This window comes from Ostrea edulis, chromosome 10 (genome assembly GCF_947568905.1).
Source record: "Ostrea edulis chromosome 10, xbOstEdul1.1, whole genome shotgun sequence".
NCBI classification, from domain to species: domain Eukaryota; kingdom Metazoa; phylum Mollusca; class Bivalvia; order Ostreida; family Ostreidae; genus Ostrea; species Ostrea edulis.
The window spans coordinates 11627111-11651153 of record NC_079173.1 but is presented as its reverse complement, the minus strand read 5'-3'; the positions used below and the strand labels follow the sequence as shown (position 1 = coordinate 11651153).

The 24043-nt window shown below is 34.8% G+C and overlaps 1 protein-coding gene across 4 annotated transcripts in view; it reads right to left on the bottom strand.

Moving 5' to 3' along the window:
* Positions 1-4703: 4703 nt before the first annotated feature.
* LOC125666812 (5-hydroxytryptamine receptor-like) overlaps positions 4704-24043 on the bottom strand; it is an 86459-nt gene continuing 67119 nt past the window's right edge. For 3 of the 4 annotated variants that reach the window (XM_056151924.1, XM_056151923.1, XM_048900106.2), the window contains one exon: positions 4704-11585. In XM_056151924.1, the coding sequence (XP_056007899.1) occupies positions 8845-10059 (1215 nt within the window). In that variant the 5' untranslated portion in view covers positions 10060-11585 and the 3' untranslated portion in view covers positions 4704-8844. Of the gene's footprint in view, positions 11586-14154; positions 14217-24043 lie in introns of those variants that run through there. The other variant, XM_056151926.1, reaches the window with a different exon arrangement.

The following is a 24043-nucleotide window of genomic DNA, read 5'->3' as shown; positions in this document are numbered from 1 at the left end:
CATTACTTGTAAGAAACATTGAAATATCGCGTAAATATCTAGTATCTTGTTAATGAACCAAAGACCCACTCTACACCTGAAAATGTAAGTTTAGTTCCTAAAATTTTCGATATAAAAATACCAAGTCCGGGTACGCTTGCTATTTTTTGTAACTCCGTGGTGTAGTGGTAAGGGAGAATCCGTTGAGTGTGGTGCGTCATATCAATGTTCGTTATCTTCACCTTTCATCTAAATCCTTTTATAATCCCCTCGTCAGGTATATGATTTTTATTTTTTCTTTGGATTTTTTTTTTTTTTACCTTTTAATGAAGTAGAAAGTAATATTGAGAAGCTGTTAAGTTTAAGTCATATCTCTCAGAGAGGACCCAAAAAGTAGCCATAGGATCTACCTTCTCCGATGATTTCCGTCTCAATTGCGGCGTACCACAAGGATCTGTCCTAGGACCTCGGCTCTATGCCATTTTCTCCAAACCTATTGGTGGAATATGTCGTAAAAACAATGTTCTACATCACTGTTATGCAGATGACACACAAGCCTATCTAGTCTTCAAACCTAAACATGACTGGCAAAATACCGCTAGCCGCCTTGAGGCTTGTATGGACGAAATAAAGATGTGAATGTCCGCTAACATGCTAACATTAAATCAGGACAAAACAGAGTTCATTGTTTTTTCACCGAAAACCATAGTCACTGACTCACCATCGTGCCATCTGAACTTTGCCGACACTATTATCAGTGAGACACCGTTTGTGAAGAACCTAGGTGTATGGTTTGATAAGACATTTTGCATGCAAAAGCAAATCTCATCTGTGTCTCGTGCTTGCTATCATCAACTACGTAACATCGGACGAATACGGTCGCTCATAACAGAAGATGCGTGCAAGACCCTAATATGTGCCCTCGTGACATCTCGGCTCGACTACACCAATGCTCTTCTTTTCAGTATTAACACAACCGACTTGGCAAAACTGCAGCGGATACAGAATATGGCAGCACGAATCATCACTCGTACCAAGAGAAGTGATCACATAACTCCAGTGCTGATTTCTTTACACTGGCTTCCTACTGACAGGCGCAGCCAATACAAAATTATCCTCTACGCATATAAGGCGATTCAGAAGATGGCACCAAAATACTTGGAGGAGGTGATCACTGTTTACCAACCAAATCGTTCCCTAAGATCTGAACATTCATTGACATTAGTTAGACCTAGATGTCGAACCTCCACATATGGAAACAGGCGCTTGGATGTAGCAGCAGTTACACTCTGGAACTCTCTGTCTGATACCCTCCGCCGTTGTCAGAATTTGAACACTTTTAAAAAACAGTTAAAAACACATCTTTTTAGACTAGCATATTATTAGTATTATAGATGGTTAAATCTTTATGGTTTCTTTACCATCATTTTAACATGACTTTTTCAAGTATATAATTGTATATTTATTTCAACTATTGTATTTTATATCATTTGATTGTACGGCGTGGAACTTTTTTCATGCACATCATGTTTTAGATTTTAGTAATTTTACTTCACATTATTGATGTTTTTCTAGCATTGTTTTGATATTATCTGTCTTAATGCTGTTATAATTTCCTTTTACTACTTTTATGACATGCTTTATCATTTTTATTGTGTGCAGCGCTTTAGAGTGGTTATTTATAGTCATATAGGGCGTTATATAAATAAATATTATTATTATTATTATTATTGAATTTTTTTCATCTACTGTTAAATAAATTATGTAGTCATAAACTCATTATAAAGTAATGTTGATAATTACTGGATCTTTTTGAAGTTTTTATTAATGTTATTTTGTTCGAGGCTATGATTAAAATGCAGTCATGCATGGTTGCTATGTATGCCAAAAACAGCTTAAGGTGAATATAACGAACAGTGATCAATCTCATAACTCCTATAAGCAATACAAAATAGAGAGTTGGGCTAACACGAACCCCTGGACACACCAGAGGTGGGATCAGGTGTCTAGGAGGAGTAAGCACCCCCTGTCGACCGGTCACACCCGCCGTGAGCCCTATATCCTGATCAGGTAAACGGAGTTATCCGTAGTAAAAATTAATGTGCCAAGAACGGCCTAACAATCAGTATAAAACACGTCAGACAGCATTTGACCCAATGATAGGTTGATACGTCTAATATGGATGAACGTGTAAAGGACGCTATCATATGAAGAGACAACATGTTCTAAATGGTCAAAGAATAAGACACCGTTTTAGTGTGTGAAGGCACGCGTGGTGGAAGACACGCAGAAACGATGTTACAGCTAACCACTCCATAAGACCATGTTCTAGTGATAAAGAATCCAAACGTCATAGGATACTCAATAGTTTGTAACTCTCTACCTGCAGCTTGTGACGTCATGGAATGGAAGTGAAGAACAACACACTGCAGCATGCTACTTCTATGAGGGAAGGTATCTGCTGCAATTTACAAGATTTTTAATCTATAAAGTTCTTCATTTGTAATTTTTTAATGATTGTTTGTGATATTTGTATAATGATTTGTATATACGTGTGTGTATTGGTTTTATTTACAATTTTTGCAATACTTACCATTACGTGTACTCGTATCGATTTCACGTGATGTATACAGTAAACAAATTTAAGTATTTAAATTTATCAATATCTTGTTAATTATCATCCTTTGCTACGTCAACATAATTATAGGACCGCGAGCTTACGTCACAAAAGGCTGGCTTTCCATGGAAGGCAATGTTGACAAAAGGAATAAATGTCAGTCGTTGGTGTTGTTATGGAAGCGTCTGCCAATATTTATATAATCGGCCTCGCCTTAAATACGCGGTAACTCTCTCCGATAGCTTGGGTTTGATGAAATCGGAACGGGTATGTACAGTTATCGCAAGCTGTAACAATATTACAGGGACAGTTTGTTATTATCGGCATTGTCTTTTAAGTGATATCCATGCATGGATATTAACATTTCCAATCTTTTGCCTTTGACTCCGTTTACCTGATCAAGATATAGGGTTCACGGCGGGTGTGGCCGGTCAACAGGGGATGCTTACTCCTCCTAGGCACCTGATCCCACCTCTGGTATATTTAGGGGTGGGTGTTTGCCCAACTCTCTATTTTGTATTGCTTATGGAGGTTGTGAGATTGATCACTGTTCATTATCTTCGCCTTTCATGTTTATACATTACAATGATAGCCATTTCTTCATAGGTGCGTTGTAGTGGTGAGCAATGCGCGTATGATAAACACAGTTCGTCTATTTTCACGGCTGGGAATTCCAACAGAAATGAAAATAGAAATGTAAATATAAGAAATGAATTTCAGGTTATGAACTGCGAGACTTTACGCCAGTATACTTCATGGAGCGCATTTATTTAGCCGGAGTGAATCGTTCATAGCGCGAACTCATGCTTACGTTAAATAACGCACCAGATCGGATTGCGTCAAATTCTATATACGCTAAGATTTACGTATACATGCAGCAATTAAGAACGAGAAAATTGCTCAGTAAGATATAATTCACATTGGAATTCATGACACGCATTTTTGAAATCAACTTCATGTAAATTACAAGGCTAAAAATGATACCAAAGAATTACAAGCATTTCTCGGGGGGCATTTTTGTGTGTTCTTTTCTTTTTAAAATCCTGTGTGACGAACATTTGTTGCTTGTTAGGGTTTTGCTTCTTTTTAGTGAAGATTTACTTCTTTTTAGTGAAGATTTGCTTCTTTTTAGTGGAAATTTGCTTCTTTTCAGTGAAGATTTACTTCTTTTTAGTGAAGATTTGCTTCTTTTTAGTGGAGATTTGCTTTTAGTGAAGATTTACTTCGTTTTAGTGAAGATTTGCTTCGTTTTAGTGGAGATTTGCTTTTAGTGAAGATTTACTTCGTTTTAGTGAAGATTTGCTTCGTTTTAGTGAAGATTTGCTTCTTCAGACCGTTTACTGGTTAGTAAAGATTTGCTTCACAAACAAAACGTGTCATTATCCTTTAATTGTTAGTGAAGCATCCCTTCTTTAGACCCTCGATTCACAAGCCTTGGGTTTCTAAAATTCCTACACGATGAACCTTTAATTGTTTTCTTTATATCAAGGTTTGTCACAACCCTGTATGGTGTGCCTTTGGTTCTTACAACAGACATTCGTTCTGCTGAAGCGAAGGTTTGCCACTAAGATATTGTGTGCACTGGTCTCTGTTAATAAAGCTTTGCTTCCAAAACCCACGTGATGAGTATTTGATTCCTTGATAAAGCATTGTCCCTTTAAGGAGGTATGCTACACCAGAGAAATTTGATAGGATGAAAAGCGAAGGATATGTACAACACTAATTTGAAATTGAAAACTTTCAAATTTACTTTATTTAGTCAAAAAATGCAGTTTTAGTAGAAAGCTATCTGCAACAAAATTAAAACTCCTGGCCTGTTGGACTCGAACCAGCGATCTACAGTTCAGCAGTCGACGTGCTAACTTACTGAGCTACTCAGCTTGGCGATGATTTTTGAAATGAATAGACAAATATTGCTGATATCTATATTTTCATCCATGTTTTAAAAGGAAGTCAGCCAATTATCATGACGATGTAGAGTACCTCCTTAAAAGAAATGCACGGATCCTTTGCTTTGCGTCTTAAAGCCCCATGTGGGGAGACACTGTTGGCGTATTGAAACCGTGTGTGATAAGCCATTCTCCGTACTGTGAAAATAAAAAAATGATGAGTATTGCAATAAATTTTATTAGCGAAAGCTTGATCTTCACCGAGATCGACTTTCGACACATACGACTAACAATGCATAAAGATCAATATGTACACTGTATCTGAGAGAAAAAAAAAACATCAACAAAAATAAATAAAACAAAACAAAACAAAAAATATGAAACAATATACAGGTATATGTAATACGTAAAACAATAGGGACAAAATTATCATAATACCCCTCAAATGGAAATTCCTTTAGTTCTTCTTTGATTTCAAACAGAATAACATGAAAAGGCATAAATATGTATATATATAGACTGCTACGCAGCTCGAGATGCTTTTCAGATACATGTAACAGTATTTATCAACAGAGTACTCGAACTGCACATTACAAATCTGAAGAAGGATCACGTGATTTTATTATAAACGTCTATGCGATACTGAATGATATATCACAAAATTCGATGAAAAGACAAATGTAGATGCTAGTTAAAATATCGCGTAATAACGCCCTTTAATTAAGCCTTTGACGGGATAATACTCCGAAGTTTACATCAAAGAAACAATAGACACGCTAAACGTATTCACGGAATGTATTAGATATGTACAATGAAACTCATTGGAATAATAAATCGACTCCTAAGTGAACAGAACTGATGAGACGAAGGGACTGTAACCCACACCTCCCTACAGGTCGATGATGTAGTAGAGCAATATCGTGTCTCTGTTGTGAAATCCATTTCACAAAATTATCTAAAATAGGATGTTATAGAGGTTTTTGTTCTACCTGTATTAAATTCCGTAAAACACACAAGACAGAAAATCATTAAGTACCCGTTGCATTTTTAACAGAAATATGATCTACCCCCAGCAATGCTTCATTAAAACGATTATATACGAAATTTTAAAAGGCTGATTAGCTGATGACACAGAGTTTTAAGAGCAAGTTTCACAATAGTACAACGCTCTCCGCAATCTTCAAATAAAACGTATACATTGTATATATATATATATATATATATATATATATATATATATATATATATATATCAACATATATGCTTCCTTCTTTAACTCTTTCCCTTGCATTTTATGAAACAAACCAATGTTTTCATCAAGTGGGTACTAAAGGCTATTCAGTGAATTTTGTTATCATTTCTCCATATTTATATGTATCTCCTATTAAATCCGACACTTTGGATGCTGAGTGTTGTTGGATTTTAGTGATATATATATATATATATATATATATATATATGTGTGTGTGTGTGTGTGTGTGTGTCTGTGTGTGTGTAAGCACTGAAAAGGCCACGACACTGTTGGTTATTCGACGCCTTGTATCTTCTCAGATCCTACACTTTAAGAAAGTAGGGTGTTGTTGGGTTTTCGTGCTTTTATATATATATATATATATATATATATATATATATAATGATTGGGGAAAGAGAACAGGAACACGTGAATATTTTTTCTTACTTATCGTTCTCAAGAGTTCAGAATGTTCAAGTTTTTGATTAATGAAATGATCGCCAAGAGCAACTATGTTTACTTCGTCAACTCGTTCCCTTGCATTTTATGAAACAAACCAATGGTGGGATTTGCGTTTTCATTTAAGTGGGTACTAAATGCTATTTCAGTGAATTTTGTTATCACTTCTCCATTATCAGGGTACCGTAAAAATTATAATTTACAAAAGATTAATTGTAATTGATTATCAATTGGAAGGAAGGAAATGTTTTACGATATCAGCTCCAGGCATTAAGGAGGTTCATTCTCTTGTATTCTTTGTTAATTTCATTATTAGCAGGATTTCTCACAAACAAATATCTTGCGAATGATTATGAAAGTTTTACCAAAGGTACAGTAGCTCTGAAGTCGGCAAACAAATGGTGCTATTTGGAAAAGAAGAGGTGCAATTAGGATTCACTAGGGCGGAATGGATTTAGTTTAGTTTAGACGAAGAGCTGCCGTCTCACGGTATTTCTCGCACACTTTCATTGATTAAACCACCTTAATAATTAAGAAATAGTATATTTGATATTGGGGTGGTTTTTTTTTCAGAAGAAAAATACTTGAACACACCGAGCTCGAGTATTGCTGTAACCATGATATGCACACCCCTGCTTAATGTTTCCTACACGTAAGTTAACTTTAAAAAAAAAACCCACCCACAATATGATGCAATATACACCAGAACAAACACAAAAGTTTTACAATTTAGTTCTAACAAATCAAACTGTCTACTTGTGAATCCACTTTCAGGTAATCGTTTTCTTCTTTTTCACATGCAGTCTGGGCTCACAGGTTTTCTTAATGTAATTGTCGTAATATTACACAAAAGTTTTGATATAAAAGAAACTTATAATAGTCAAAATGATTTCCGGAGTTGTATTATGTTAAATATTGTCCAATTTCACATTCGTAAAAGTATTACTCCACATGAACCATTTTCGATGGGATTTCAAAGAAACTTAACTGCGTTTTGAAACTCTTAAGAAATCTTGCTTTCAGTGATAGTCATTTGAATACAGCATTGAAATTATGATAATAGTTTTGAAATCATTTGTGTCTGCATGAAATATACCGTTAATGAAACAATCCCCTTATATACATGCATTAATATTTACATTTCGATATTATTTTGCAATGAAAAAATATAAATATGTGGTTTATTTGAAATAACCCATGGCTGCTCCAACTCATTCACTGAAATAAGTGTACCGATAGTTGTAACAAATGGAATAGTACAATGACAAATGCTTTTATTTTGGTATCTAAAGTGCTGTATACCCACAACCCTGTGTAGACAAGTTTTCATAACGCACCAAGTTTATCAAATTTATCTACACAGCTCGTAGTGTATTATCAGGACAATAGACCTCAGAACTATTAACATTTAATGCTTTAGTATATTACATCATATTGTAATTGATAACTTGCTTTAAAGAGGCAATGAACCTTGCTTTTTTACGAAAACGTAGACGATCTCCATTCCGGCGAAATATTACTAACAATTAAAAAAAGTGTCACTACATAAAGTTGTTTGACTTTATGGAGGCCTAAAGTTGGTTCTGTAAGCTATTACTAATATATCTGGTCGGTAAAATGTTTTTCGTAATATACCATTTTTCTATTATTATAAGAGACAATGACCCTTTACCTGAACTAGGAACGCCGACTCGTACAATGTGTGATTACCAATTTAAAAAAGACATGCACGGTCATTATCAAATCCGTGCATGCATTGAAGAAATGTTATAACCCCATTTCACACAGTCTCTACTTACCACGATGTCAAATTAATAAAAATCGGTGTGAAACACTTGTTATATTTCAATGGTTTCACATGAAATGGATCCGTCTAAACTTTCATTTTGTCTACCGATTGAATTAGCCTGAAACACAATTTTCATGTACTTTTATCTTAATGTTGGTTTTAAGTGATATCTAACGATAACCCCATGACCCCCCAAAAATGAAAATATTTTCAGTAACAGACACTTAAAAACACAGACAAACGTGGATTAGAAAAGGCTTATGATAGAGTCCCAGCTCAAATGAGATAAAAATATTTGACAATACCAACATAACTGAATACAAATTTGTGAGAGAAAAAAAAAACAACAGCTGCATGAAACATGTAGTATGAGTTTAAACAACAAACAACATTCAATGTGTATAAAAATAGCTCTCTGTAATTGAAACATGGAAAACAGATTCTTTACCGCTTCATTAAATCAAACGACAGAACGAAGCCTCCAAAATTAACTTCAGCTCCATGATATACTTAAACATGTTGCATGGATTTATTGTAAATATAGTATTCATATATGCGTATCCTCAACCAGTAAACAAAATGGCTTTTGTTTTAGTTAGCAAGTCTATTAACATTATATGATTGTGGAAAAATGTGCCATTTATCAATACATGTGTATCTTCTTTATATGTCCAAAACATACACATATCAAAATATATTCTGCGGTTGTTAGAGGGGGTAAATCCTTGATATAATGACTTTTAAGATTAAAATAATATGTTTTATACATGAAGCATTATGATTGTTGGAAAGTTCAGTAAGATGAGAAACGAATATTTATAAGCATTGAAATATCGAATCTAATAGAACCTTAACACACACACACAAAAACAAATTCATTTCACCTTCTTCTTGAATATTTCCCAAACAAAATCTTTTGGAAGGCGTTACGAAATTCCGGATTAAAAATTGTATATATGACTGGATTCAAAAGACTATTGCAGTACCCCAACCACAGAACAATGCTGTTTACTATGTTCGGGATTTCCTCTACAAATGGACTGAGAAGTGCAATGATAAAAAATGGAAGCCAACACACGATGTAAGCGCCAGTGATTATACCCAATGTCCGGGCGGCCTTGCGCTCTCTCTTCATTTCCAGTTTCTCCTTTTGCTTTTTTGCCTTAGCAGCATTCACACAAGCGTTTGGGAGCAATGCCAATTTCACCTCCTCAGCTGACGCGTTTGGGGTCAGTTTGGAATTGTCATTTTTATCATTAACTCCATTTATTCCATTCACACACGAGGTTTCGTCCAACATAATGGAGGTTTCCGTCGTTCCGTTCGGAGACGACCCCGTCACACCATTCGTCGTACACGGCGTGGAAATCATGTATTTCTTTTTTCTACTCTGTTTCTTCATGAAATTCTTCTTCCGAATTCGAGATCGCGCCACTTGATATATCTTTGCGTATATAATCAGCATGATTATTGTCGGTACGTAAAAGGCACCCCCTGTTGAAAAAAAGGTATACAAAATGTCTTGGTTGATCATACACATTCCTGACCGACTGGGCACATTCTCAGGATTCCGCCATCCCAAAAGACGGGGCATGGCGATACATAGTCCAACAAGCCATGCGATTGCAATCATAATTAGAATGGTTTTGGCACTTCTATTACGGACATAGTCTATGTTTGTTACCGCCCAGTAGCGGTCCACGGAGATCGCTACCAGATGTAATATAGAAGCCGTGCAACACAGCATATCAAAGGTAATCCACATATCACACACCTCATTCTGCAGAAACCAGGCCTTGGTGACCTCGTTCAGTATGCTTATCGGCATCACTAATGTTGCCACCATCAAATCTGCAACCGCTAACGATAATATTAAGTAGTTGGCAACATTTTGTAAGTTTTTCTCCAAAAGTATGGCCGCAATGACGAACACATTGCCTATGATTGTCGCTAACACCATAAGTCCCAAGAATATAGTTGTGGGGATAACGAAGTCTAAACTCTTTACCTGGGGCCCGCTGAGGAAGGTGGCGGACTCTGTCGTTCCATTATTACCTCTAAATACAGAGAAAGTTGCTGAAACGCTTGTCGCCATTCTATCCCTGGGAAGTAATTGAAGGGGAAAATGAAAGTTGGCAACAAACAAAATGCTTTCCTTACCACACACAGATAAATATCGTTTCAGTTTTGTGTTTTCCAATAAATTTATCAATTATACCCAACCTACAGATGTAATCTGGTGAAATTTTAATCCGTCGAGGCACAAATAATTCCGAAATCCGATCGTGGATCATTAAATTCCATAACACTAATCATAAATTAATCATTCATCTAGGTGTCATGATGCGTACTATGTATCCTAGGGAACTTAAGGATACCATTCTTTTGAATGAAATCAGTCGCTGAAAAATTGTTCCATTATATTCATGTGGGAGAATCAACGAGATTTTGGATGTCTCTAAATGTGATCTTTTACTTCTTGTTATCTTGCGGTAATTTAATTGTTTGCACTCAACATCCGAAAATGTCTGACAAATGTCGGTAATTTGTCCTTTCTGTTTCGACTTTCACCGTCTTCCTGTGCTGTGAATACAAATTCAAATCCACTTGGGTTTCACACTGTCCCTGGAGATTCAAATGCGTCAACCTTTAATTGTTCGTATGAAAGAGACCAGCTTCACAGCAGCCTTTCCCCACAATCAATATGAAAGATTGACTAAATTGTTGATACAGGTTAAATGAATTTCTTATCACCCAAAAACACACTCAGTGGCGCAGCACAGAATAATGAGCAAACATGAGATTTTTTAAAAAGTCCCTTGTCTGTATGACTGCGAAGACAGACCGTGATCAAACAATGGTTACAATTGGACGTCCAATGTTTGTCAAAACTTCATATCCGTACAGTGATATTGCCCCCTCGATTGAAATCATCGGCTTAACCTGACAACGTGTCTAGTTTTCTTCTCGGGACATCACAAAGTGTCAACGATAGGACGATGGTGCCAAAATGAATCGTATCCCAGCAAGAATGAAAACTCGTGATCTATCTAACTTGTTTCAATCCAAAAGATTATTGCAATCTTATACTATTTATGCATGGATCCGGTATTCGTATTCTTGCATACATTTTCCTCACTGTCCCAACTCATCACTTTCTGAATTTTCCTCGGAATTATTGCATTCATTTTGTAAACAACATCTTTAAAAAAAGAAAGAATATTTCTTATTCCTACAAGTAAAGATGATATCCTGCTCTTTCTAAAACAAGTCACACAATCAAGAGTTCCTTCCTTTTAACCGCCTGACTTCCAATGATTAACTGTCACGTTGACTGTCTCTTCGCTATTGATGTCGATTTATAGAGGTGCGACACAAACTCAGTCCGAGCCACCATAACGCATCAGAGAAGATACACATTGTTCACACGCTAGATGTCAGGGGGATTCCGAATGCCAATAGAATTGGTATCTGTTGTTTAAAGGAAGAAACACTTCAGAAATCGTAGAAAATAAATATGAAGCAAATACGTGAATTTTCATTTGTTGACATCAATGCAACATCCTGCCTTATTTGTCACTGCTAACAGACCAAAAGGAACGGTATCTGTATTCCCAATAACTGAAATTAAAAACAAAATATTCATGATAAATACTTTAGCGCAAAGTTCTTCTACATGTCAATCAAATCAAGGACACTCCCCCTGCTAAACAGATTTCCAATACTTTTTTCCCCGTAATAACGTAGAAATACATCATGCTTGATACGGCAAGGGTTACCTTACATGTTTTATAAGGAAGGGCAGAATGACATTTTACCACATAGATAAAATATGACGAACAAAACAAAATCACACACTTTTGTAAAGAATACATGTACATAATTCGTTTGCAGCTGAAATTAATAACGGGTAGAATTCCTATGTCATACGAAATTGTTTTCACTTTACTGTAGTTGTAATTTGATGCATTAAAAAATGTTTGAATCAGGGATTATAACACAGTTATTGTTTTTATAAATATGTACATGTATGATTTACGCAATAGTATTGAGAGCGAGTCGTCTCATTTCATGCAAGGAGATAAGCACGTTTTTTTGCTTATTCATTCAATATTCTAAAATAATGATCTCAGATATCTGCGTGTGGTGTACACGCAACACAAGAAATAAATGCCTATAAGCTGCTTGTGTTATTGGGGGTATAAAACAGGTCATATTGGTATAATCGACGGCTATATAGAAATAATCCGTTATGATAATTAATACACATTTACGACATTTATTCCCTGTGATCAAATTCAGTAATAGACAAGCTTTTGCGCTCGAGCAGAAAGATGGGTGTTTCTATCGAGAATTCAAATACAATTTCTTACAGACAATGCATTGATAAAACGCACAAACCGTCGACCTAACGACCTCTGAAGGTAAATCTTTCAAATAATTAATAAAGAAATGAAACATTTTCAAAGAAACTCACAGCATGTTTACTTGTTTTTGAGCGGTCAACGGTCTGTAGCTTGTAAGAAATAGAGAAAATGTACCTCCGGAAACGCTCTTCACTGAACGAAGTTAAATAAATGCGCTTTAGATGAAGCTAACGTTAAAATAAATCAAGTGAAAGATTATGGAGAAAAAATATGAGATAAACATGGCTCTTGACGGCAGCTGGTCGTATTATAAAATCTTTACTCCTATGATTGCTAGCATCCATTTTGACAATGTGTTACTAGTCAGTGTGCCGCTTTTTTATGGAGATCTGAAGACCAGTAACGATTGAAGACTATAAGCGAGGAATTAAGTCAAACGAATGGTTTATGGCAAATCTGGGAAATTATAAAGGGGTTATATAGGCGTTATGGAATCGTAAAAGAGAATTTATTACAGAGGAAATTTTCCCAGGTGCAATCTTAGTGATTACACAAGCTTATATATAAAAATGTTAAGATTTCGTAATGATAAAAAATTACTCAGCATTGTAACTAACAATTAGTAATTAAATAGGGAGAACATATAAATTAGAAAACATAATATCATATATTTACTGAGAGACGTAGACAGACTTAATTAGAATACCACGATCCGTTTTACGGTTCAAACAAAGTGCAGCACAAGAACACATGGAATTATGCGGCATGCTTACAAAAAAAAAATCTTCCCGTAATTTACATTTTGAAGGCTAATATCACCAATAATTTGTAACTATAATAGGAGAAATGACTGATATTACGGAGTAGATGAGCGCAGCGTCTGCTGAGAAAATCAACTACTTGGATGAGCTGTGATTACAAGTTGAAAATAAACATCAAACCACCGCCCAAAGCCGATTGCAACAGCATGTACAAATGGTAGAAACAAGTTTAACCATTAAGCATTTATTCCGATGTATACAAGATTCCGGGTTCTTATGTTAAAGCCTTTAAAACACAAATCAAACCACGGACTTCAGGAATAAACGCACTTTTTATTCGATGCTATGTTCAAATATTAGATGCTCAATATCTTGAAAGCCCAAATGAACACACGTATTAGAGACGATCGTCAATTAGGAGATGCTCTGCTGCGAAAGTAATATGGCAAACATTTCTGCACAATAAAAACAAACTTGATATTGTTTTACTGCGTTAATATGAAACGAAGGTGTTTCTTAACAGCACACGGTGATTTTGGCACATAAGTCATATGTCTGCTGATAAATTTTATACCACAATAAAATGTTATTTCTCATGAATTTCACAGACGTGTCACATGGCAGTCCGTAAAACTTCGTCTTGTGCCAAAAAAAAGTATCAGATTTGAGACCAAGAAATCAAACTTAAAAACGATGTGGTACAAGATTTTCACTCAATTTACGATAGCCATTATATAACAATCAAAGGCTTTATCGAACCACAAGAATCTGAAGGAAGAAAAAAACCAAAGGTGATAACAACGAAGAAATGCATACCTTACTACTCGTAACACGTTTAACCTACTAATTTTCTAGGAAATGAATGTTGGTTAAGGAAATTTCCCAAACGTCAAAACCAATAAAATATTTACTCTGCACGAAACACAGAAAAGGAATTCAATGTCTACATGTACCGAGATATGGCTAGAAATTCTGTTTTACATTTAGCTCCAGTATTATCTTCTTATTTTGATATATAGTTGTCTTGTAGTTATTATAGATAAATTATTAGCGTTGACTTACCAGGTCATGTTAACGATGTAAATCCTACAAAACTCGCAATAAATCCGCAGAAATGTTCCTTGTATAACCTTACAAACAATGACAGTGTAGAAGGGTTGCCACACAAAAAACACTCATTCACATGAAAAGATGTAGCAGTGTTGTATAGTAAACAATATCCGCTCTCTACGACAGACCCGGATATTGCACTACATCGCCGTATTCCGATTTCAGCCGTGACATAATTCGGTTTCGTAAGCTCTGATACTCGATGAATACTTTAAAATATGTGTTATATAAACCCTACATAAGCTTAGCAGGCATTAACTACGAAGTCAATACAAAGAGATTTTACACAATTTATTTACAATTATTGAAAGAAATATACGTGTATATCATTAACAAATTACATGTACTAACTCAATATAGGTACACAATAGCATTGCTGGTTCATTGCCAAGCTGAATTTCCACACGAGAATTGTAAATGGTCACAAATACGCTGTTCAATTCAAAACCAGTCAATAATCCCCATATCTTATTCAGTACTTCAAATTTACAGTGTATTTATACTAAAATGAAGATATTTCGTTTCCAGAACATGAAAAGGTGAAGATAACGAACAGTGATAAATTTTATAATTCCTATAGGGAACACAAAATTGAGAGTTGGGCAAACACGGACCCCTGGATATACCAAAGGTGGGATCAGGTGCCTAGGAGGAGTAAGCATCCCCTGTCGCCTTGGGCTCTATATCTTGATCAGAGTAACCCGTAGTCAAAATCAGTGTGTCAAGAACAACCAACACATAGTGCTACTGTATGGCAAATCAAGTGTTACGTAATCTTCATATTAAACGGACAAAAATCGTTCCATTTAAAATCAATTGCAGGTGCCATCAAGTGAAAATGTATTATACAACAAACGATCCATTTTCGACCTTGAAAAATTATATAACTGCTTACTTAAATACAGCCTAAGTCTGTACTAAAATGTAACAGTAGAATATTTGGTTTTGGTTTTGTTTATTATCATTATCATATACAATATCTGCGAATTGAACTTTGATGAGAAAACTATTATACACGTAAGTTAAAATTTCATTCAAAAGTATTTATGTTTCATGATAAACACTATATTCTGTATTTACATTCCAACATAATATTGAAAAACTTTAAAGTCTGCTGTGGTCCTAAGATATTTCAAGGACACATTTTGAAAAAAGGAATCACATTTGAATTTAATGTAGATATTAATGCTTACTCTTTTTTAAACTCCATTTTGAGGAACACATGCAGCAGTATATAGAAAACTGTTCACATTGCGCGTAATGAACTTTGTTTACACGGCGTTGTGTATTACCAACACAACAGACGAAAAAATGATACTCCATTTAATTTACCTGATCCGTCCGTTTTATTTACCCAGTGTAAGTACATGTGGATTTATTACCTGATCCGTACGTTTTATTTATACCCAGTGTAAGTAGTTTTATTAAATGATCCATACGTTTTATTTATACTCAGTATAAGTAGTTTTATTACCTAATCCGTACGTTTTATTTACTCAGTGTAAGTAGTTTTATTACCTGATCCATACGTTTTATTTACTCAGTGTAAGTAGTTTTATTACCTAATCCGTACGTTTTATTTACTCAGTGTAAGTAGTTTTATTGCCTGATCGGTACGTTTTATTTATACTCAGTGTAAGTAGTTTTATTACCTGATCCATACGTTTTATTTATACTCAGTGTAAGTAGTTTTATTACCTGATCCGTACGTTTTATTTATACCCAGTGTAAGTAGTTTTATTCTCTGATCCGTACGTTTTATTTAGCCAGTGTAAGTAGTTTTATTACCTGATCCGTACGTTTTATTTACCCAGTGTAAGTAGTTTTATTAACTGATCTGTACGTTTTATTTATACCTAGTGTAAGTAGTTTTATTACCTGATCTGTACGTTTTATTTATACCTAGTGTAAGTAATTTTATTAACTGATTTGTACGTTTTATTTACCCAGTGTAAGTAATTTTATTACCTGATCCGTACGTTTTATTTACCCAGTGTAAGTACGATTTCCATTTGTTGGTGTTTTATTAATTACGATACATATATATTATTACTACAGTAACTTGATCCGAAGAGTCGGATCACGTCGAGTTGACAGGCGCGGATCATCAGATCACACGAGACGCGAAGCGTGTACGCAGTTTTGTTTGTGACGCGGTCAATATTTTCCACAAGAAACGTTGCGTTGATGCATTGTGACGGCATCAGTTTCAGAGGATACTGATACGGAATCAGAAAACCACAGTGTGGTGATCCGGAAAACCGGATCACACGCTGCGAAATCCACAGTATCAAAGAACAATACATTCATGGGTATATAATAAAACCTATAGTTATATGATTTTTTCCCGAACAACTATTAATAATTTAACTTCCTAGGTTGGATCATTTTCATGGCTATCTTTGCCATTAATGAGCATACCAAAAGGTGAAGCATCGAGTTACACAATATACATTATATGTCGTGGATGGAATCTGGAGTACCCCCATGAGAATCGCCATCCAAATGCAAACTCTGGATAATGTTACATCGTATACCGTATTCACAATCATTAGTAGGTACCATCGGTTAACATTTAGACAGCAGTAGCAAATAAATAATACATACACTACGTATTGGATCACGGAAACATACAATTATTTAGTACAATGAGTCACGAAATGACATTTGTTTTGTACATGTATATCCTATACATGGCCGTTCAGCAATATAATATTTTTTTCCCAGTCTAAATTATGAGAATTCTTTGTTAATTCAAGGGCAAATGTTTATTTATATTATGAATGTCTCTTAATGTAAAAACATCCATAAAAAAAAATCCCAGTTGTTGAACATTTTGTGTTTAAGTGGCTGTTCATCATTTGGAACGAGAAAAAGCTAGATTTCCCATCAGAGTACTTTTTAGGGTTATAATTGTAATAGAATGCGACAGGACAACATACCGTTATTTCTCCGTCCTATACAAAATACGACTTCTCGTTCCTGGGTTGGTTATTTGCCAATGATATGTAAAAAAAATTTTCCTTCTTTTTTTAAGTGTTGGCTTATTATTGTGGCAATTAGATGCAAAGTAAATGTAACGAAATGATCATTAATTTGTTGTTGTTTTTTATCTAGATAATTAGCAATTAAATAATATTGCATGTTATCTGAAACATCCCTACTAAGTTGAACGTTCGCGGGGGAATTGAATCAATATTTATATAATGTACCATTCGAAGAACATCGTCAATACTTTTTTTTTCCCCAGAGTAAGAATCTTTCCAAAATTGTTCGTGATTTCCAGCATATTAACAGATTGGTTCAATACAAGCCCTGATACATGTGTGAAGTTGGCATGTAGATACACATGTGAATAGGCTGTGCAAACACATATGTGAATTAAGGCGCCTCATGAAACGTTGCTATTCATACTTTCATGTATTTTCAGAAATGAAATACCTGTAGGTCGGAATTCCCAGCCGTTGAAATGGCTGCACTATATTTATCAAGATTCATACGCACATTGTCCAAATAGGTTATGTCGACATACGATTGGTTGATTGAAAATTGCTCGAGAATATTTCACTAATATGGAGACGTCACCACTGCCGGTGAAGGGCTGCAAAATATAGACCTATGCTCGGCCTTTGGATGAGACGGCAAAAACCGAGGCCCCGTGTCACAGCAAGTGTGGCACGATAAAGATCCCTCCCTGCTCAAAGGCCATAAGCGCCGAGCATAGGCCTAAATTCTGCAGCCCTTCACCAGCAGCGGTGACGTCTCCATATGAGTGAAAAATTCTCGAGTGGTACATTAAACAATATATAATCATTAATCTTCAATTGATTGTTTATTTGTTTTACCTTCCGTCGAGAATTTTTCACTCATATTGAGATGACACCAGCTTTCAGAGAAGTACCTTAAAGAGCTATGCACGTTAACTCTGGATTCCCGCCTACATTTTCAACTCGTATATGTTAAAAAGGTTTGCAATTTCGCTAATGATATGTTTTAATGCAAAGTAGAATCCATTAGTAATTGCTTATTAACTTTAAAACCAGTGTTAATCAATTAATTGCTCTTAATTTCAACTCCTTTTAATTAGGGGATAGAAAAACATGTTCCTTGAAACCGAGCTTTAAACGTCATATATTTTAAAATCCTTATTGATATCAATGGATAACTATTCAATTTGTCAAATTACTTTATATTATTGAGTAAAAAAATGGTTAATCTTCATTTCTCACACTTTAAGCTCATTTGCACTTGATCATACTGTGAACATTTTCGCTGTGTTTTTGGTCTGTAAACATATGTTCCCCCGTGAAACAACAAAAGTTTTGGTATACATTTACTAAATGACAATATATAAAACTAGCAAAAAGGAATTTGTGTTTGAGAGAGAGAGAGAGAGAGAGAGAGAGAGAGAGAGAGAGAGATGTTTTCAAAATATTTTCCGATTTCTATTTATTCCTATAGTGAAATACGTGATTTTAACCCATAGTATAGACTTATCTCTCTTTGTTTTCTTAGATAAATCAACTTTTATGAAATTTCATAAAAACATCTATATTGACATGAAAAAAAATCATTTTGAAATGATAACTTTTAAAAATTGATCAGAGGGTAGGCGGGGAAACAATGCTATCGTTCGCAGTTCTTTAGACCTATGCTTAGCGCTAAGGACTGTAGTAGTGAGATTTCTGCGACACAGGAACAGGTTTTAAGATATCCTAAAGACTCGTGATTAAATGCCTAGCGTTTGGAGAAGGAGGAATTACTACCTATGCTAACATCTTAGGACCGCGTAATGGCACAAGCGAGGCTCGAACTCACGTTCTCCCGGTTACGAAGCGAACTCTCTAACACTGAGCTAACATGATCGATTCAATCTTCGACCCTAGTACAGTGTAGGCGCCTCTAAAATGATCCCTCTACTATCAACCTATAACTCACAAAAAAGTATTATTTTTTTTACCAACGACAACGACTAAATAACCTTTGGTTGGGGTCATGAAACAATGTTTATTCTAAAGGAAGTATTGTGTCATTATAATAGTTTACTGTCTCCTGCATGGTGACATAGTTGTGCATTTGAAGAGTCCTTGACCTTAACCAAATGCTATCTTTAAAAAAAAAAAACCAAATAGATTAAATATATCTCTGGTCATTAGCAATAATTGTGCCAGGTGAGCTAGTGCCCCTCCACTACAAAGTTTTGGCCATGAAAACATTTCTACATTTCATACACTAATGAACCTTCTTGAACCAAATGACCTTGGTTCTAAGTCATTACACATCTTCTGGTCACGGACAACTTCCGTTCTCAGTGCAGTGTGTGAGCTTCCAATATACAGTTGTGGTCGAGAGGCAAATTAAGATGGACATACATTAAGGGCGAGATCAGAAGATCGATGTTGGATAAAAATCTAAATTCAAATAGTTAGGGAGAGGGGCATAAAAACTCCCGTAAGTTCCTGACATCGATTACACTTCAGTGGAAAAAGAAAAAAAGACAAGTGACTGTTAAAAACCACATAATAATATTATTTTTCAATGAACATTTAATAGTTTTAATGTGAATAACCAGTAGAAAAGGCATACAGAGTGTTATTTATACTGGTATGTATTTACTTGCTAATCAATTGTATAGACATACGTAAACTGTATAAAGGGAAATATTCGCCTATGTTTATTTTCGTCCCTTTCGCCCTTGTTGTCAGTGGGCGAATTTAAGACTGGGCGAAACTGTTTTTTCCATTATATATCAAGAAAACTAACACAACGGTGTGTGGGCGAATTTAAAAGGGGGCAGAACCGTCAGCAAGTGTAGCAAGGCGAAAATAACACGGGGCGAAAATAACTCTGTATTACAATCGTTTAGAAACTATTTTCAAGGAAATAACGCGTGCGATGAGGTTGTCGGTTTCTAATTACGTGTGGCTCTTATCATCTTAAAAATGAATCTCTAAATATGTGGACAGCAACTCAAGGAGATTCTAAAAATAGTCATAAAATTTCTGACGGGATCTATCTCGGTATGGTTAGGAGGGAAATTAATTTCACTTCTAATGCCCGATCATCAGCCGTTCTTGGCGTAAAAGTGATTACATTTTTGCAGTCCCTGAAACAATTGAACGGTAAATGACCCATGAATTTAACATCTTTAAGCATATTTTCATGGATGCAGAATCTTTCTGACGATTGCTGATAAATAGTCTCTATCATTCTCCATGGAATTCAAGTTGAGTGTTTGACAAAATTTAAAGGGTTTCTGTTCAAATTTGATATATTATTTTCTGGGATTTTTTATAAACAAAGATCAATGAATAAGGACTACACACAAAGGCATCCATTTCTGACCTTTGCCGGAAATTCAGTATCATTTACATGTAAAAATGGTAAGAAATAAAATTGAAGTTTGTCCAAACCGATTTCTATTATGGAACATGACATCGCACAGTTGGATAATTTATTAGACACATTCTTGAAAATTGTCGGAAAACTCGTTACTGATTTATTTAAAAGCAGGATGTTTTCTCGCTCTCAAAAATAAGTAGAAATCATGTTGTATCATCATCATCATCATCTCAATTTGGTCGTAGAATACGCGAATTACTGAAAGCCAAAATAACTTACAAAAATGGTGACGTTAGGTTAGATGAAAAAAGGCCGTGTTTGTAAAATTGTACAAAATAAATCCATGTTTCATTACAAGAATCATAATTAGGTGTTCTTTATATATTGTTACGCATACACAACAGCACATTTCATGCAAACACTTCCATTATTTAACATATAGTTTTGAATCAAGGTCTCCATGAGTGAACAATTTTCGAGAGGGACGTTAAAGAATATAAAATCAAATCAACCAAAGGGCGAAGTTAGAATATCCGGAAACCTATAGTTCTTTTAATTTTTTTTTTTTTTCAAATAGGGGCCTACATGTAGTTTGCCGAGTAATAATCCCCGTCATCGCTGATTAACTTATCAATACAATCATGGGAAAATGTATACGTTTATAATGATTATGATGTAGTTTGGTACAAAATTGAATATGCATTTTATTTCATAAAATCTGTTTAAAAATCAAAATCTTACGTTAAATTCCGGGAAAAAAAAAAAAAGAGTCAGGTCAGATTCCTACAATGCACAACTTTAACCTAGTGTTGTACAAATAGCTATTCATCATTTGAATCAATCACAACGGGCAGTATGGGTGTCTCTTTCATCATAATGTTTGTCAGAAAATAGATGCATCATTTCGTAACAATATAGCAGACTAAGAGTGGTCGTAAAGGTTCAGATCTAACGAGTTAGAAAATTAACTTGGCACGGAGGAGCACGAAAAATGCATGCACTTGCAATATTGAGTAAATGCATGCAGAGAGCGAGTTAAGATCCAGTTCTTGTTCTTCATTGACCGAGATCTGTTAATAATGTCCGTAAAATTGTATACGCATGTCAACCCAATTATACCTACATGTAGTCCATAACCTTACTCGATCAGAATGAGGCGATCTCCAAAAATATCGATCTTCATGAAAGTGAAAACCAGAAGAATTTTGGCAGAGAATCGCCGTATGGAACGTTTAATAAACTCAAACATGAAGTTGCTTTTTTTGTTAATTCAACAACAAAGTTTCTAATTGATATTGAAATAAAGTATGGGTTGAAATTCAGTTCGCGGGTAACTGAATCTTTGGTTGCCTATGCGCTCAGATTTATTAACCGCTATAGTTTATACGTGTATCATCTTTGGTTAATATTGATCAGAGTAATATAATTATGAATATATGAGAAATATGTGTTCTCTGGCTTAAGAAAAAAATGTGTCATGCATTGTATGACCAATTCAAGCAATCCTGGCATAGTGAAATGTATAATTCTTCTAAAGGCCTTAATTATAGAATATACAAAAACTCATTAAGTTTTGAAAACTATTTACTACTTCTACCAACAAAACTATTGAAAACACTTTGTAAATTTAGAACATGTAATACTAAACTACCTATAGACACAGGTAGATGGTGTGGTCAACCCAGAGAAAATAGACTATGTCAGCTATGCAATATGAAAGAGATAGGAGATGGATTTCATTATCTGTTCAATTGTAATGATAATTTTATAAAACAATCAAGGGCATTGCTCATAGCAAGCTATTACTATAAAAACCCGAATATCTTTAAATTTGAACAACTTCTTATCCACAAAACAGATGTAAATTAATAATTTTAAGTAATTTATCAAAATCATTTCTGAGAGAGTATATGTCCAGATTAATCAATCCACCCGCTGACAACATTGTATTCTAGTTTCTCTCTCTCTCTCTTTCAAAATGTACCTTTACCCGCGACTTGCATGTATATCTATATTACGTTCACTTTGTTTATTTCTCAACACTGTTATTCAGTTTAAGAGAATAAAGACATTGCCATTGTGTAAACTTTCTAACCAAGACCTGAAACCATGGATGGCGAGAACTATATTTTGTTAAACATGATCCAGAACAACAAACCCCCAAAAGGCATAGGATAGAAGCGCTTTAAGGCAACATTTCCTGTCTGAAAACATCTATTCAAGATTCCAAAAAAATATTTACCTCAAAAACAAAACGTTGCTCCCTTGTCGTTTGTACACGGTGTATATGAAATGTATATAAGGATCGGCAGTACATCCAATGTGGCTGTGGATAGAGTATAATGCATGTACTAACCGCGGAATGGGAGGCGTGGTTGTTCGCACCACTCCTTCCTAGTGTGAACAATATAAATTAAATGTCTCTATAGTACTTGTGATACTGTGATCATTTTACAGTGGCGCACGTAGCCATTTCCCTAGCAAAATAAAAACATTGATGGACTCCTATACAATAACATGTACTTATATCAGAATGTTTGCTCTCTCTCTCTCTCTCTCTCTCTCTCTCTCTCTCTCTCTCTCTATGTTGCATAACTGCATGCGTCTCGCCAAAGTTAAGATTTAAATATATTCTTGATGTTGACAAACTAATTATAATCCAAGGATTTAAAAAAACACACCAAACGTTAAAGGACCTTCTATGGTGTGAACCATCCTCATGCCCCCCCCACTCCAAATGACTCCCTGGTTTTTAAGTATATTTTATTATATTTCCATGATAAGTGTATATATTTCTGATACTAGAATTCATTCATTTAAATTGAAAAGACTGTCAGTGATTTTTATAAAAGGTGATTCCTTTCTCCGATTTTTTTTTTTTTACAACGTTTGACGACAAAGTCTACATTTCTGTAGCATTTTCCTTTCTCAGGGTGTCAAGCCACTTTTTGTCTAAAAATATAGGATTATAGGAATTTTTGTTGCAGTATATGGGGCAAATATAGGGATTGCTACAACAGATTTATAGGAATAAATAGGGGTTTTATTAAAGAATTTGTGTAAAAGTTCATTGTTTCTCCATAAAAATCTAGCAAGCATAGTACCTTACTGGAGAAGAATGAAATATTATTTTTCGAATAACATGTTTTATGTGATAATTTTTAACACTTGGCTAATTTGTCTAGCCATGACTATATGCTGTACATTCATGCATCTTGTTATGTAGTCTGTGTTATGTAATATCATCTTGTTTTAAGAGAAATTATCTTAGAGATTATCACCATACTTTTTAAGCTTCATTTTGTTTCTATTTATCTTACATTCATAATTATTTCTTAAGTTTATATGTATTCTACTTCTTTTAATCTGTGTTTATTTTACTAATATCTGTCTGTATGTATGTTATATGCAGGACCATATTGAAAACTAGCGTTATCGCTAAATATGTAATCCTGGATAAATAAAGGCTTTATTATTATTATTTTAGTTTCTTGATCAC